This window comes from Dromiciops gliroides, chromosome 4, assembly GCF_019393635.1.
Source record: "Dromiciops gliroides isolate mDroGli1 chromosome 4, mDroGli1.pri, whole genome shotgun sequence".
Taxonomy (NCBI): Eukaryota; Metazoa; Chordata; class Mammalia; order Microbiotheria; family Microbiotheriidae; genus Dromiciops; species Dromiciops gliroides.
The window spans coordinates 185,918,699-185,933,959 of record NC_057864.1 but is presented as its reverse complement, the minus strand read 5'-3'; the positions used below and the strand labels follow the sequence as shown (position 1 = coordinate 185,933,959).

The following is a 15,261-nucleotide window of genomic DNA, read 5'->3' as shown; positions in this document are numbered from 1 at the left end:
AATACAAAGCAGGGCTCAAAGCAATAGCCAGGGACAAGCATGGCATTGTCAGCTATGTTCTGTGGCTGCTGGCTTAGAACCAACTCTGTCGTGTCCAGTGAAGAACCTTGCACCCTGGGCTGCTCGGTCATTGTGAAAGTTGATTTAACAAGATGCCCCCAATCCTCTCATGCTAGAAAAATTCTCAGTAGCACTGTCTGGGAGTGAAATATTAAAATTTGAACTTGGTTCCCTAAGAGTTGACTGACCTGTTCTTGGACTGATTTTCCACCTCAGTGACACAGCAGGTGCTCAGGTTGTCAGCTGGCACTGTCACTCATCACTGTCTCCCAGGCTTCAAGCATCTGGGTAGGGCTAACTTCCAGGACGGGTTCTCAACCCTTTTTGTGATCATGGACCCCTTGGCAGTCTGATGAAGCTTATGGACCCCTTCTCAGAATGTTTATAAATGCATAAAATAAAACATAGAGAAGGACAAAGGAAACTATAGAAATAGTTATCAAAATATTTTTTAAAATCATGACCTATGCGTTGAGAGGGTAGATTGAGGGTATTTAATCTGTGTTATTTTACAGGTTTGAAACTCCCCTCTTCTCCCCCACTCAAACATTTCCCACTTCCGTTTGCACCCCAGAAAAACCTCTACTTTTTCTCTGGCTTTGAGATGGAAATCTGGATGGTGGCTATTAGGGAATTTGACTCGAGTGTGAATAAAATCTTTTTCTTAGAAGTTGGTCATGGTTGAGAGGTTCAAGGACATTGGATCTCTTTCCCTCCTCACCATTCAGGTAGAAGACGGGCTGACTGGCATTTGACCTAGGCGCTTTGACCCAAGACCAACTCTAACTATGTCTTCATGTCAGCCCCACATTTGGAGAGCCTGTGTATGTGGGGAATCCACTCCTAGGGCCTTATCCATGTTATCACTTCCCTCAGAACTTATACACCCCCCTTTTGTTGATTCTAATTTTTTTTTTGGCCTGAGGCAACCAGGGTTAAGTGACTTGCTCAGGGTCACAGCTAGTAAGTGTCAGAGGCTGGATTTGAACTCAGGTCTTCCTGACTCCAGGACTGGTGCTCTATCCACTTCACCACCTAGCTGACCCTATATCATCCCCTTTGGGACAGGTTTCAGTTTCATATTGGACGCCTACTTCCCGGCTGTTTGTTCTCACCATTAGACTTCACTCTTACCCTGAGAGTGGCAGTGCCCCGGGGGGAAGCTGGCATTGCCCTAGAGACCCAGGTGTCAGGGGCATCTGTCTCTTCAACCATCAGTTTGATTCCTTTCAGCTCCGACATCTGCAGTGCATTTTCAGGTCTTAAATGAAGCACTGGTGGGTATTGATGAAGCACTAGGCACCAGCTTAGGTCAGGTGAAGGCCAGGTGTCAAGTCAGGACAGGACAGCAGCAGTCGTAATAGACGAGTTGCCTCCTCTGCCTGGAGGCCCCTCCTTCAACGATTCCCCGCCTTCCCTGATATTTCTGGAATTGTTCCCGGTGGAGCGGTGGTGTCCACTCGCTGCCGCCCCCACCTCGCCTCTGGGATGCCTGCTCGGCCCTGAGTCCTCCCAGGAGCGGGGGGGCAGAGCTGAGCCCCGGATGCCCAGGGCCTGGCGGGAGGGAGGATAGAGGGGGGCCGAGGAGGTGGGGAGATCCGGCTCGAGTGGAGGCTCCGACGTCTCCTTCCTTCCTGGTTCCTGCAGTAGCTGCCGCCGCTGCTCAGCTCAGAAAGGGAGACGGTGACTCAGAGGCAGTGCAGGCAAGCAGGCAGACCCGGCAGTCCATGGGCACTACGGTAAGGGGGCCATGCTGACATCACCTGGCATTCCCAGGGGAGAGGGGTCCAGCTCTGCCCGAAAGTGGGCGGTCTCTGCCTGCCTACCTAGACCTGGGGAGGCAAGGAGGAGGCAGGGAGCTGTCCACCTTGTTCCGGATCCCACCTTCCCCTCCCCCTTGACTCGGTGTGGGCAGAGATGCCCCGTCTCCCTTGACTCTGTGAGAAGCCAGGACTCACGTCAAGGCCAAACACCCCCAACCCACAGGCAGAGTTTGGGGAAGTTTTGGTAGCTGGATTCAGGAGCTTTCCCCCATGGCTTAGTCTTCTGTCCAGCCTTGTGCTGCTGGGCAGTCCTCCCTCCAACACTCACATTCCATATCGCTATCACCCAGCTGGTCACGTTCCTCAGGTGCCTGGTGTCTCTTTAAGATCACCTGAGCAACAACACTAGCTTCAGGCTAACACCTTTCCCTTCCACCCCAGCCCAACACACACACACACACACACACACACACACACACACTCATGCATTATTGATCAAGCTGTGGTGTCAGGATGGCCAGTGTTGGTGCCAAGGGCACCAGTGGGCACTGCTGCAGGACCTGGGAAGACCTTGAACTGTTCTTGCCCACCAGTCGTTCCCACCTACAGCTTCCCCACCAACTCTAGTCCCATTTCCTTTCTATCCTTATTCTTTTAGCAGATGGATAGCACCTCTATTTTTGTGTCCTGGGGACTCAGGTCCAGGAGCGTAAAGAAGGAAGAAGGGAGGGGGAGGCTCCAGAGGCTCCAGGGGTGTGGAAGAATGTAGGGAATGGCTAATGAATAGTGGGAAGGGAACAGGTGGGCAGAGAAAGAGAGCATCTGCTCTGCCCCAGGCCTCAGTTTCTCCATTAGGCATTATGTCTGCTGGGCAGGGAAGGAGGGGAAAGAGAAAGTAATCATGGCAGAGGAGTCAACTGGCAATGGAATGGGGGAAGGGTACTCCTTAGGGAAAAGTTGATAAGATGCTTGGCACATGTTAGGTACTTAATAAATGGTAGTTGACTGACTGATCTTTGTCTATATAGACTTTCTCTTTCCCCAATTCCCCTCCATGCTATTTCCTCTTCCTCCCCCACATCCAGGTCTCTGCCAGAATAGAGTGTTTTCCAGAGCTTGGTTGTGTGTGTCCAGGGTGTGGCTGGGCACACCCCTTGTGGCTTTCTTAGAATCAGCTTACCCACAAATTCCCAACTCCCCTTCTCTAGCCTGGGGTCAGGAGTTGGCAGGGAGCTGGGAAAATGAGGCAGAAGTGATAGGTTGAAGGTGATGCTGGGTTCTAGAGATGGTGGGCTGAGGGTCAGTATTCTATTTCCCTAGAGGGTTTGGGGCTGGCTTGAGGTGAACGAAGAAGGTGACTTATCCAAGATGGTCTTTCTCTTCCTCCAGGACAGTCTCAGGACCATTAGGTGACATTTCCCCCTCCCCCCTACTCTGACTGGACACTTCCTCATCCCCCCAGAATGGATAGCCAGGAGAGGGACCCTGGCTCCCCTCGTCGGGCTGCTGCTCCCTCCCTCTCAGACAGCACCCAGCCTTCTAAGTACATCACCCAGCAGGTCCGAGGGTCTGCTGTTAGCATTGGGAAGGGGTAGATGGAGAGCACTCAACCCACTCATGCCAATGAGGGTTTGGGGATAACTCCAAAGGGAGGGAGGAGGGGGATACACAGGAGAGACAGGAACCGGGGAGCAGGCCCCTGGGTCCTGGCCGGGGTGAGAGCTGGAATAGAACGGGTTCTGAGAAGCAGTTCTCTCCAGTAAGCTTCCCTTTGCCTCCAGGGCTTGGAACTATGGGAAATAGTGGAAGAGCCTCAGGCAAGACCGGGGACAGAAGGGACCGAACCAGAGAGGCAAGAAGGTCATTTGCTCAAGAAGAGGAAGTGGCCCCTGAAGGGTTGGCACAAGGTAAGGGGAGGAGCTCCTCAAACCTCAGCAAAAGGCTTTTGTCTTAAAAAAAGAGAAGAATTTACAAAGATGAACCTATGGTTATTTTCCTTCCTACCTCTGGCTCTCTCTGTATGGGTCTCTGCTCCTCCCGGACTTTTCTACAGAGATACTTTGTTCTTGAAGATGGAATCCTTCGCTATGCAAACACTAGGCAGGATGTGAGTTGGGGCCCTAGTCAAGAAGTGGGGTGGGGGTGGGGTGGGGTGGAAATGGTATCTCTGACTTCACATTGCTGGGGGGGGGGGGGAGGTTTGGGAAGGGAGTAGGGGAAGGAGGAGAATTCTTCATTCCCAGGGAGGTGGAGGAGGGAGTATGGTATGGTAGAAAGAATGATGGTCTTGGAATTAGGAGACAATAATTAGAATCCCTGCTTGGACATATTACCAGTGTAACCTTGGGCATATCACAGAATTTCTCTTAGCCTTCATTTTCCCATCCATAAAATGGGAATAGTGAGACATGTGCAGTTTACCTGAAGGTTTTTGGTTTGGTTTGGTTTGGTTTGGTGGGGACAGCACTTTGGAAAGCTTTAATTCCTGAAGAAATATGAGTTGTGGGAAAGCCAGATTCAAGGATCCTTCCTTAAAGATTTAGCAGAGGCTACGGTCAATGATGGGGTGAGGGTAATTTTGTGGTTTGAGGTAGAACCCTAGTTCCACACCCTCCCCCAGCTCCCTTTGTTCCTAATTCCTCCAGATTATCAAGGGTAAACTCCATGGCTCCATTGATGTCCGATTGTCTGTCATGTCGATCAATAAGAAGGCTCAGCGAATTGACCTTGACACTGAGGATAACATTTACCACCTCAAGGTGAGCAGGGACCCAGCCTGACAAGGCAAGAGCAGCCGGAGGGAAGAGCCAGGGGCTGGAGGATAAGGCAGTGACCATAGACATCAACAAGACACTAACATACCTCTCTCACTTGTGAACAAGCAGCACTTTGGGGAGATAAATAAACAGGACTGCTCAGTTTCCCTAAGACAGACATCAGAATGGACCGAGGCTTGTTTATGCAGGATCTGGGCCTCAGGTCACTTCACTTTGCACACCTGGAGGTCTACTGTCTTGTTATCTCCTGTAGATCAAATCCCAGGAGCTGTTCCAGAGCTGGGTGGCCCGGCTCTGTGCCCACCGAATGGCACAGCGCCCAGATATGGCCAGATGCCCAAAGCTACCAATGAGCAGCACCAACCGGAAGGTAAATCCTAGAGCAGGATTATTGTCGGGTGGGAGAGGGATGGCTGAGACTCAGACTGCACCCATCCAGTGAATCTTGACTCATTCCTGCAGGCAACCAGTGCCCGCCTGGCGTCTACAGACAATGTCCCTGCCTTGCCTGGCCTTGGCTCTCGGGACAAGGTCTCATCTTGGCTGAAAGACAGCGAGGGATTGGATCGGTGTTCTCATGGTGAGAACTCCTTCTGAGTTCTTTTCCTCAGAGAACCCCCTGTTTGATGGGTGAACCATAAGGCATGCTCTAAGGGAGCCCTTCTCCAGTCACCTTTCCCCTATATGAGTGGTTCCTTAAGGGAATGGACTGGCTGACTTATTTGTATTCCCTAGAACCTAGCACAGTGCCTGGCACTAGACAGTTGTGGTTTTGGTTGGTTGATTGAGCTGCTTAAGGTCAAGGACTATGCCTTATGGCCTTTTGTGTTCCCTGCTCATACCTCAGCAATGATGTTTCCTTCCCTACATATAGGAGGCACACAGTTAATGTTTGATAATTGTGGTCATGATGGTTGGGGAAAGAGGACTTACAAAGGGGGAGACAGGGTCAGGTGAACACAGGAAAGCCTATTGTTAGTGTTGGGGAATGGAAGGCAATGGAGAGGAGGGATCCGGGAAGACCTGTGTGAATCAAGTTGGGCTTCTTGGCAGAGACCAATATAGATTAGGAAGGGAGGAGAAGGGTTAGATGGGGAAGCTAGGTGGCATAGTGGATAGAGTGAAGTCAGGAAGAAATGAGTTCATATTGGGCCTAAGCTGTGTGACCCTGGGCAAGTCACTTAACCTCAGGTTCTTCTTCTGTAAAATGGGAATAATGATAGCCCCTACCTCCCAAAGTTGTGAAGATCAAATGAGATAATAATTCTAAAGTTCTTACCATAGTGCCTGGCACATAGTAAGCACTATGGAAATGTTAGCGATCATTATTATTATTGTTGTTCGAGAGGAAGGTGGGAAAGAATAAATATTACAGACTGGGAAAATAACCCATTTCAAGGAAGAAGGGGTGATATAAAGGCTGGTGAAGAAGGATAAAGCCCTATGGAACGAAGGGTGAGTTGGCAAAAGGATGATTGAAGATTAAGCACAGCGGTTCAGTTTAGTGCCACTCCCCCACCCCTAGGGGCAAGTCTGCTTTAGAAAGTGCTGCCTGGGGAGGCTCAGACCTTAAGGGCATGCAATCGGAGAGGGATAGCCTTCTTCACTAGTTCTCCTCCCCTCCCTCCTTGTCCCCAGAGCTCTCTGAATGCCAGGGGAAACTTCAGGAGCTGCACAAACTCCTCCAGAGCCTGGAATCCTTGCACCGAATCCCGTCTGCTCCCGTCATCTCCACACACCAGGTGAAGCAGAGCAAGGGGAGGACACTGGGGCCCAGAGAGCAGCACTTCTGGGGAGGCCGCTGCTTCCTCCTCACACACTCCGTCCTGGCCCTGAATGGGCAGTAAGCTACTTCTGCTTCAGCTCCATTTCCCTCGCTTTTTCTTCCTGCTCTTCCTTAGCATTGTCGTCCGTCTGTTTCCTTCTTTGGAAGCATCCGTTCGTCTGTCTGCCCGTTTGCTCATCTGCTTTGTTCTTTCCCGTGTGCGTATTTCTCGGCTTCTCTCCCTGGGGTTTGTATGTTGCTGTTCTTTTACCACCCCACTCCCCAGGTCCAGCTCCCTTCCCAACTGACTTCCCACCCCTCCACACACCCCGCCAGGCCTCAGTGACCACTGAGAGACCCAAGAAGGGGAAGAGAACCAGTCGAATGTGGTGCACTCAGAGCTATGCAAAGGATGACACCATTGGAAGGGTAAGCGTGGGGTACAGATAGGGCCCTCAGAAATTGGAGGGGGTCTGGACACGGGTAAAATCGTAAGGGCTCTTTCTCCTTTTGCTCTTCATCTTCCTCCCTGACTCCAGGTGGGCCGTCTCCATGGCTCTGTTCCCAACCTGTCGAGATACCTGGAATCCCGGGAGCCCTCTACTCCCCGAGGGCTGCCCCCAACAGACTATGCTCACCTGCAGCGAAATTTCTGGGTCCTGGCACAGAAAGGTAAGTGTTTAGGGCTCCTGGGGAGGAAGAAGAAGAAAGAGGAGAGGGGACCCTGACTCTCACCGTCCCTCTGCAGTACACGGCTCTCTCAGCAATGTCCTGGCTGCCCTCACTGCTGAATGGGATCGACTTCAGGCCAGTCACCAGGGTTCAGAGATGCAGAGACTAGGGGTGAGGCCGGGAATTGTGTTCCTGAACATAGGGAGGGGGGTAAAGAGAGGGATGGAAGTACAGAGGGGTTGTTGAGGCTGGGTCACCAAAAGGTTAGAATTCAGAGACCTGGGAAGCTGAGATAAACTAGTGGGGCTGGATTACTAGAATACTCTGTGTGTGTGTGTGTGTGTGTGTGTGTGTGTGTGTGTGTGTGTGTGTGTGTGTGGTGTAGTGTTAATACAGGTAACTATAGCCTTGATCTGTGCTGCCAGGAAGGGGGATGGGGGTGGAACTGGTGGGACTAGAACCAAGAATTAAACCCCATCTTTAACCCTGAAGTTCCCCCATGCCTCTCCCTGCAGGTCTCTGAGGTTGCAGCTGGCCAGAGACGCCCCCACACCCTGTCCATCTCCTCTGACACCACAGCTGACTCCTTTAGCTCCCTCAACCCTGAAGAGGTGAGAGGAGTCAGGGGGAGATCCCTGGAAATCCTTTCCCCCAGTTTCCTTCTTGTCCTGCCCTTACCTCTCATGTTCAAAGGGAAACTAAAACCCAGAATATGGAAATCCAGCAATCCTAGCCCCTAGTCTATTCCCCACCTTCCCAGGAAAAATTGTCTTCTATTTGGAAGATCCCACTTAGAGCAAATCATAGAATGAGAAGGGGGGAAGCTTCTTATCTTTTTATTAGGGGATTTAACACCAGTCTGTTCCATCCTCCTTCCTCTTCTCTTTACCCGGGACTTTCAAGCAGTCCAGCCGAACTTAGCATACAGCAGGGCCAGCCCTAACATTCGTGTCTGACTTCTGCAGCAGGAGGCTCTGTACATGAAAGGTCGAGAGCTAACCCCCCAGCTCTCCCAGCGCAGTGTCCTGTCCCTGGCTGACTCCCACACAGAGTTCTTTGATGCCTGTGAGGTTTTTCTCTCTGCCAGCTCTTCAGAGAATGAGGTGAGAGGGGAGGGAGGTCCTAGGGTGTCAGGGAATGGGACCCCACAGGACTAGAATGGGTCTTAGAGATTTTGAGCCTCCTTAAGCCCTCCTCCCTACGTCTTCCTCCCACAAGCCAGCTGGGCATCCTTTCCTCTTCAACCAAGCCACTGAGCAGAGATGTCCGAGGCTCAGGGAAGTCTTTCCCCTTTCCCACCCCAAAGGCAAACTTTTCAGTTCCCCTTCCACCGGAGGCCTGAGTATAGACTCCAGAGCCCCCAAAGAAGTACCACCTTCCTTTCACCTAGGGCTCGGAGGAAGAGTCCTGCACCAGTGAAGTCACCACTAGCCTGTCAGAGGAGGTGCTGGACATCGGGAGCTCTGAACACTGCCAGAAAGGTGCCAGCCCCGGGGTATGGGACAGGCGGAATTGGAGGGACAACGGGGAAGACATTTAGTCCAGGGGAATGGAGTCTGGCTCTTCTTTTTAGGAAAGATGACGGGTAGTTTCAATCTCTGTGTCCTCCGGGTCTTTTTGCCTTTCACATCTAGTAGCTAGATACTAGCTCTGAGCCCTTAGGGAATGACTAAGAACGATCAAAGCCAGAGGGGACCCGGGGCGGAGGCGGAGGGGTGGAAGGCTGAGCAGTGTATGCTCCAGGGCCCACGATCCGGGTAGTGCTCTCTAGTCTGGGCAGATTCTCCGGGGGACTGAACTGCTCCCGGGAGAGAATGCCGGGGGTGGATGATACCCGTAGTAGGTGCCGCCCTCCCCATCCCGCCTCATCCCGCGCTAAGTGCGGCAGTCAGATTGCGCCGACCGTGGTGCAGCGCTCGTGGATCCTGGGCGTGGAGCGTGGCGCTGACGAGGCTGGGGGTGGGGCGGGGGGATCCAGGCGGCTGTGTTCCAGGGGGAGCCGGGTATCCCCCTCGGCGGCGCTGCCTGCCAGCAGCCAGCGGCCCGGGGACCGACGTGAGCCTGTGGAATATCCTGCGTAACAACATTGGCAAAGACCTGTCCAAGGTATCAATGCCCGTGCAGCTCAATGAGCCTCTCAACACGCTTCAGAGGCTCTGTGAGGAGCTCGAATATAGCAACTTACTGGACCAGGCGAGCCGTACGCCGGACCCCTGCGAACGCATGGTACGAGCTTCGCCTCCCCCGCCGCTCCCCCGAGCGCTGGGGACCAGCTTTCGCCCCCGCCCCCCGGTTTACTCACCCACCAGGAATCCTAGAACGGCTGAATTAACTCTCCGAGTCTAACACCCTCCTTTTCTAGAGGATGAAGCTGAGCCTCAGAGTTGGCATCAGCGATTTTGCCCCAAGTCTCACACTTGCTCAGGGATACCCCAGGATACAAAGCCTAGAGACTAGGGCTGTGTCCACTCTCCCAACATGCCTTCGTCTCACTCAGGACCTGCCCAGTCAGTCTTGGGCATCCCAGTTTGGGGAGGAGGTGGGCAAAGGGAGGATGAGTGGTAGTAGGCAGGGAGTCCCTTTCTCTGCCCCGACCCCCGAGCCCCCAGTCTGACTAACCTGTCTGCCACCCTTCCCAGTTATACATTGCAGCCTTTGCTGTCTCTGCGTATTCATCTACCTATCACCGGGCCGGATGCAAACCTTTCAACCCTGTTCTGGGGGAAACCTATGAGTGTGAGCGTCCAGACCGAGGCTTCCGATTCATTAGTGAGCAGGTGTGTGGGTTGGGCGTGGGGAGGGAGGCTCGGCGTGGGGAGGGGACCTGTGCCAGAGGTGGAGCATTTGGAGCAATCCAGGAAAATTCTGCACATAGATAGGTATATAATATGCATACATACACATGTACACGCACACACATACATGCACACATGTACGGGCATGTACACATACACTCATCCATCCATATGTACAGAATTTCTCAAAAGATTTAAAACTAGTATTAAGACTTTTTGGGACACTGTGCACATATATATAGACACATCTGCATTATTTTATTTATTTTTGTGGGGAGGAACCAGATTTTATATTTCATTAGTAATGAAGGGCATTTCCTTTCCTCAGTATACATTGGTATCTGTGTTTGTGTGTGTGTGTGTGTGTGTATGTAAATAGATATAATTGAAGGTGGGTAAAGAGACCTGGGATTTCATTGGTGTTAGGAAACTCACTCCATCAATGTTGAGAACTCATCTGTAACTTGTAGTCTTAGAGAATTTTCTGGGGGCACTAAGAGGTTAAGTGCCTTGGTCTGCAGTTGTACAGCTAGTTGTTATATACACAGGTCTTGAACCCAGGTGTTCCTGGTTCCAAGGCTAGTCCTTTGTCCATCATGCCAAGTTGTTTCTCAAATAAATCGAAGCCTGTATTCTTATGTCTCATGTCATAAAACAAGGGAAGTCAAATAGGGAAAGAAGTAGAGATCAGGTGATGTGAGTGGGTAAGGAAAAGGGGTGCAAGAAGAGCCTTAAGGGCAACCCAGAAATAATCTCATTGTCTTCTACTCCAGGTTTCCCACCATCCACCCATATCTGCTTGTCATGCAGAGTCAGATAACTTCATCTTCTGGCAAGGTGAGAGTAGGAGGACATGTGAATGGGCAAAAAGATGGGGACAGAACAGGGATGGGATGAGAACTGGGAAGAATGAAATGAGAATGAAGGTTGTATGGTGCAGTTGGAGCTCTTCCAGAAGGAATTTTTCTCCATTTGCCCTTCTTGCCTTTCTTCAATATTCCCTAATCTAGATATGAAGTGGAAGAATAAGTTCTGGGGAAAATCCCTGGAGATTGTGCCCGTGGGGACTGTGAATGTCAGACTTCCTCGGTGAGTAGTCCCTGCCTAAGGGTCTTCACCCAGGCTGGGTGTCATAGGAGCATGGAGGAGAGGGGCAGGGCCCTTGGGAACCAGTGTAGGAAGAGGGGTGGAAACTGATGGAACATGGAAATCCAGTTGAAAAATCCAGTGCAGTGGTAAGAGTTCTAGATCTGGTTGTTAGAAGTTCTGGGTTTCAGGTACCCAGTTTATTAGCTCCTTCCCCTTGGGCCAGTTTCTTAAGGTCTCTGGGCTCCCTTTTCCTCATCTGCAAAATGGTTTCATACTACTTGCAATAACTACCTCCCAAGGATGTTATAAGGAAAGAAGAGCCTTGTAGAAAATAGCTAAATAAAGGTGAGCTATTATGTGAAAGCATGGCACTGGTGTTCCATCCCGAGTGGGCTCTCCCAAGATGAGCCAGTAGAACACAGGCTCCAGCAAGTTTTCAATTTGAGGCCTAAAAATGAACTGTATGTTTGTTGTCCAAGGACAGGCCTGCTGAGGTTCAGAGGTTCTCATCAGTTGATTGGCCACAGGGGTATGAATTTTGCAGCTATAGCAGCTGTTGAGGACTATTCACTAAGTCACAGAAGGGCTATGTTCCAGGTCAGTGGATGGGAGATTGACAGGAGAACCCACACTGATGAATCCTGGACATATGGAAGTTTCTGTGTCAGTAGCTTTGGCCATTGCTTGCAGCTGGGCTAGGAGGCTGGCTGTTGGCTGTGACCTTATCCATCAGTCCACCCCAGCAGTCGAACTCTGTTTCCTCCAGGTTTGGGGACCACTTTGAGTGGAACAAAGTAACATCCTGTATCCACAACATCCTAAGTGGCCAGCGCTGGATTGAACATTATGGGGAGGTGCTCATCAGAAACACCCAGGACAGCTCCTGCCACTGCAAGATCACCTTCTGTAAGGTAGGAAGCCTTTGCTTGCCTTGCTCCAGCTTTTGTAAGGTCATGTTGGAAGAGTGGTGACTGGGCTGACCACCTCCTTCTTCCCTTTCCTAACACTCCCAATCCCAGGCCAAGTATTGGAGCTCCAGCGTCCATGAGGTACAGGGGGCTGTGTTCAGCAGAAGTGGGCGTGTCATCCACCGGCTCTTTGGCAAGTGGCACGAGGGGCTATTCCGAGGGCCCCCACCTGGTGGCCAGTGCATCTGGAAACCGAGTAAGAGAAGCGGCCATGGGTAGTGGGGCAGAGGGGAAAGGCGGGAGGCAGGACTCTCTCCCCCCGCTCTTTTTTATGCCTGCTGGGTCAGGGCCACTTGGGTTAGGATAAGGAGGAAGTCTACCACCTGTTCTCCTGGTATGGATTTTTCTCCAGTTTTCTTCAGCTATGGCATTGTTCGATGATACCCACTCCCAAAAAGCTGGAAGGGCATTATGGGGAGAGGGGAAGAGGGCTCAGAGGGACTAGTGGAGAGAGATGTCAGTTGAGGTCTTTGCTCCATCTGCCATCCTGTCTCCAGCTCTAATCAACTTAACCCCCTCTCACTCCCAGACCTGATGCCTCAAGACCACGAGCGGAACTTTGGCTTTACGCAGTTTGCCCTGGAGCTGAATGAGTTGACAGCTGAGCTGAAGCGCTCTCTGCCCTCCACTGATACCCGACTTCGGCCAGACCAGAGGTCAGGCATCCCTGCACTGTGCTCTCCCTCTAGAGGGCATCTGGGTGATCAAGTGCACTGCCTGTCCAAAGTCGCTTCCCTGGCTTGGGCCCCCTGCTGCTTCCTGCAGTGAGACAGAAGGCAAACGGGGCAGGATCCCTCATGCACTTCTCAGAGGGTCACTTAGACCTGCTCAGAGAAGATCTTTCCCTTGGGTAGTGAACTTGCCAGAACTTCTCTGCAGGAAGTGCTGAGGGTAGATTGAATGAGTAGGAGGAAGGTTACTTTGGTCTTGGGCTGGAGACCAGTTACTGATGGAACTTTGGTCACCCAGGTATCTAGAAGAGGGGAATATTCAGGCTGCCGAATCCCAAAAACGGAGGATTGAACAGCTTCAGCGAGACCGCCGCAAAGTGATGGAGGAAAACAACATCACCCACCAGGCTCGATTCTTCAGGTGCCGGATGAAGCCCCCCGCCCCCATCTCCCCGGGGCCTCCTCCCTTCTCGTGTCCTGCTGCCTTTTCCCTCCCTCAATTCTAGTTCAGATCCTCTGAGCCACCCTAGACCAGCCAGCAACGATAGCTGGACCCCTAGAGAGCCTTTCAGAACCTCAGAATGGGGAGGGAAGTTGGAGGGGGCAGGACCTCATGGCTGCTTCATTGATTGTCTCCCATGTCTCACCTCTCCTCCCTGCAGGAGACAGACAGATGGCAATGGAAAGGAGTGGTGGGTCACCAATAACACCTACTGGAGACTGAGGGCTGAGCCTGGCTACGGAAACCTGGACGGGGCTGTGCTTTGGTAACCCTGGCCCCTGGAGGGGGATGCAGAGACCTTTAGCGCTACTTCTCCCTCCTATTGCTTGGCAACACAATGGATGCATGGAATGGGGCAGAACATTCATCTCCTTTCCCTGGAGACAAATGGGCTAGCCTGTTGCTCATTTCCTCTGCAGGCCAGAGGAACTGGATCCTATCATGTGGGGTTTTTTTCAGGGTGGGGGTCACAAGCCTGTGGTGTCTCCCCTACCCCGGTCTTGTTGCACCAGCAACAGGCATGTGAGATGAGTCTTTGTCCTTCCACATACCATTTTGCTTTCACTGGCTTATGGGAGGGAGACTTCAAACTTTCCACCTGCTGTTGTTTCATCCAGTGCCTTGGACATGAAGAACTCAGTGACTGTGACCTTCTTCCTACCACCCTCTCCACCCTCCTCCCCTCCAAATAATCCTTCCAGATTTGGCTGAGATGGGGACAGTCCTTGGTTTCAGCCTCTGCATTGCTGCCTCTCCCTTTGTTGCCAGCATCCCTCCACCATGTCCACTTTCCACCCTTTTGGCCTCAACCATCCCACTGGCTGTTTCCCCAGATCTGCAGCACTGATCTGCTTCTGCTGTCCCTGGACTCCACCACTGACACTTTTGTGTTAGCTATGGGTTCTATGGGAAGTGTTAGAAGTTGCAGGACAACAGAAACTTGGCAGCGCCTGAGAGTCAGAGGTGGGGCTAGGTCAGGTGCGTGCGTGCCTCTGTGTGTGTGTGTGTGTGTGTGTGTGTGTGTGTGTGTGTGTGTGTGTGTGTGCGCACGCGTGTGTTTTCGGATGGTTGGGAAGGGGGTAGAGAAGCTGCTTGCAGGCAGGCAGGCTTCCCCATAAATGGCTTCTGGGATCCTGGGTCCCTCCTCCATGGTAACTATTTCTTTTCAGGCCCTCTCTGTTTTAAGGTGAATCACCATGATTTTCTGAACTCCAATAAAGGCAGTCTGAGATTTGTGCTGTCTTTTTTCTTTTCTTTTTAAAAAAATTTTCTTTCTTCCTTCCTCCCTCCCTCCCTCCCTTTCTTCCTTCCTTCCTTCCTTCCTTCCTTCCTTCCTTCCTTCCTTTCTTTCTTTCTTTCTTTCTTTCTTTCTTTCTTTCTTTCTTTCTTTCTTTCTTTCTTTCTTTCTTTCTTCCTCCCTCCCTCCCTCCTCCTCCCTTCCTTCCTTCCTTCCTTCCTTCCTTCCTTCCTTCCTTCCTTCCTTCCTTCCTTCCTTCCTTCCTTCCTTCCTTCCTTCCTTCCTTCCTTCCTTTCTTTCTTTCTTTCTTGGTGAGGCAATTGGGGTTAAGTGACTTGCTCAGGGTCACACAGCTACTAAGTGTCAAGTGTCTGAGGCAGATTTGAACTCAGGTCCTCCTGATTCCAGGGCCAGTGCTCTATCCACTGCGCCACCTAGCTGCCCCTTGTGTTGTCTTTTTTCAACCCCTCTCCAATTCCATAATTAAAGCCCATGGACTTTGGATTTAGAATCCAGTTCCACATCCATTCTTGGTTTCTGGATACTGTACCTTATTATATATAGGAACTCTCAATAGATGGGGAGAACCTTATCCCTCCATGAGCCATAGTAGGACACACATAATACCTTGGTTCAAATCTCAGCTCCACTAATCATTGGCAGTGGAAACTTGGGCAAATCACTCCTCCCTCTCTTGGGCTGACTTTTTGCACTAAAACAGTACGGAAAAGGGGGGAAAAAACCTCATTGAATTTGGACCTGGTTTTAAACCTTGTCTGCTGTTTTCCCTCCAAGGTGACCTTGGACAAATACTATCTACTCCAGGCTCATTTCTGTATCTATGGAGTGAGGGCTAGGTGGTTTTTTAAAGGTACTTCGCAGCTCAATCTGTGAGATTGGCATATGAGCATCTTGCCTCACATATTGTATAATCCTAGGGAAATCACTTAACCATTCCCAAG

At 51.4% G+C, this 15,261-nt stretch overlaps 1 protein-coding gene across 6 annotated transcripts; it reads left to right on the top strand.

Annotated features, from left to right (window-relative positions):
* Positions 1-1,535: 1,535 nt before the first annotated feature.
* On the top strand, positions 1,536-14,293 carry OSBPL7 (oxysterol binding protein like 7). 6 transcript variants are annotated; one of them, XM_043964273.1, is made up of 23 exons: positions 1,539-1,799; positions 3,213-3,382; positions 3,605-3,730; positions 3,877-3,930; positions 4,469-4,582; positions 4,854-4,970; positions 5,063-5,180; positions 6,239-6,342; positions 6,702-6,794; positions 6,905-7,037; positions 7,114-7,208; positions 7,553-7,648; positions 8,006-8,140; positions 8,428-8,518; positions 9,016-9,263; positions 9,677-9,814; positions 10,606-10,669; positions 10,843-10,921; positions 11,688-11,832; positions 11,941-12,085; positions 12,419-12,545; positions 12,859-12,981; positions 13,223-14,293. In XM_043964273.1, the coding sequence occupies exons 2-23, from the start codon at positions 3,287-3,289 to the stop codon at positions 13,329-13,331; spliced, it is 2,550 nt and encodes an 849-aa protein (XP_043820208.1). In that variant the 5' UTR covers positions 1,539-1,799; positions 3,213-3,286; the 3' UTR covers positions 13,332-14,293. The 6 variants fall into 6 exon arrangements, with proteins under 6 accessions (XP_043820209.1, XP_043820208.1, XP_043820207.1 ...); XM_043964272.1 differs by having other exon boundaries at positions 3,144-3,382; positions 8,003-8,140; XM_043964275.1 differs by having other exon boundaries at positions 1,540-1,799; positions 3,213-3,232; positions 8,003-8,140.
* Positions 14,294-15,261: the final 968 nt, after the last annotated feature.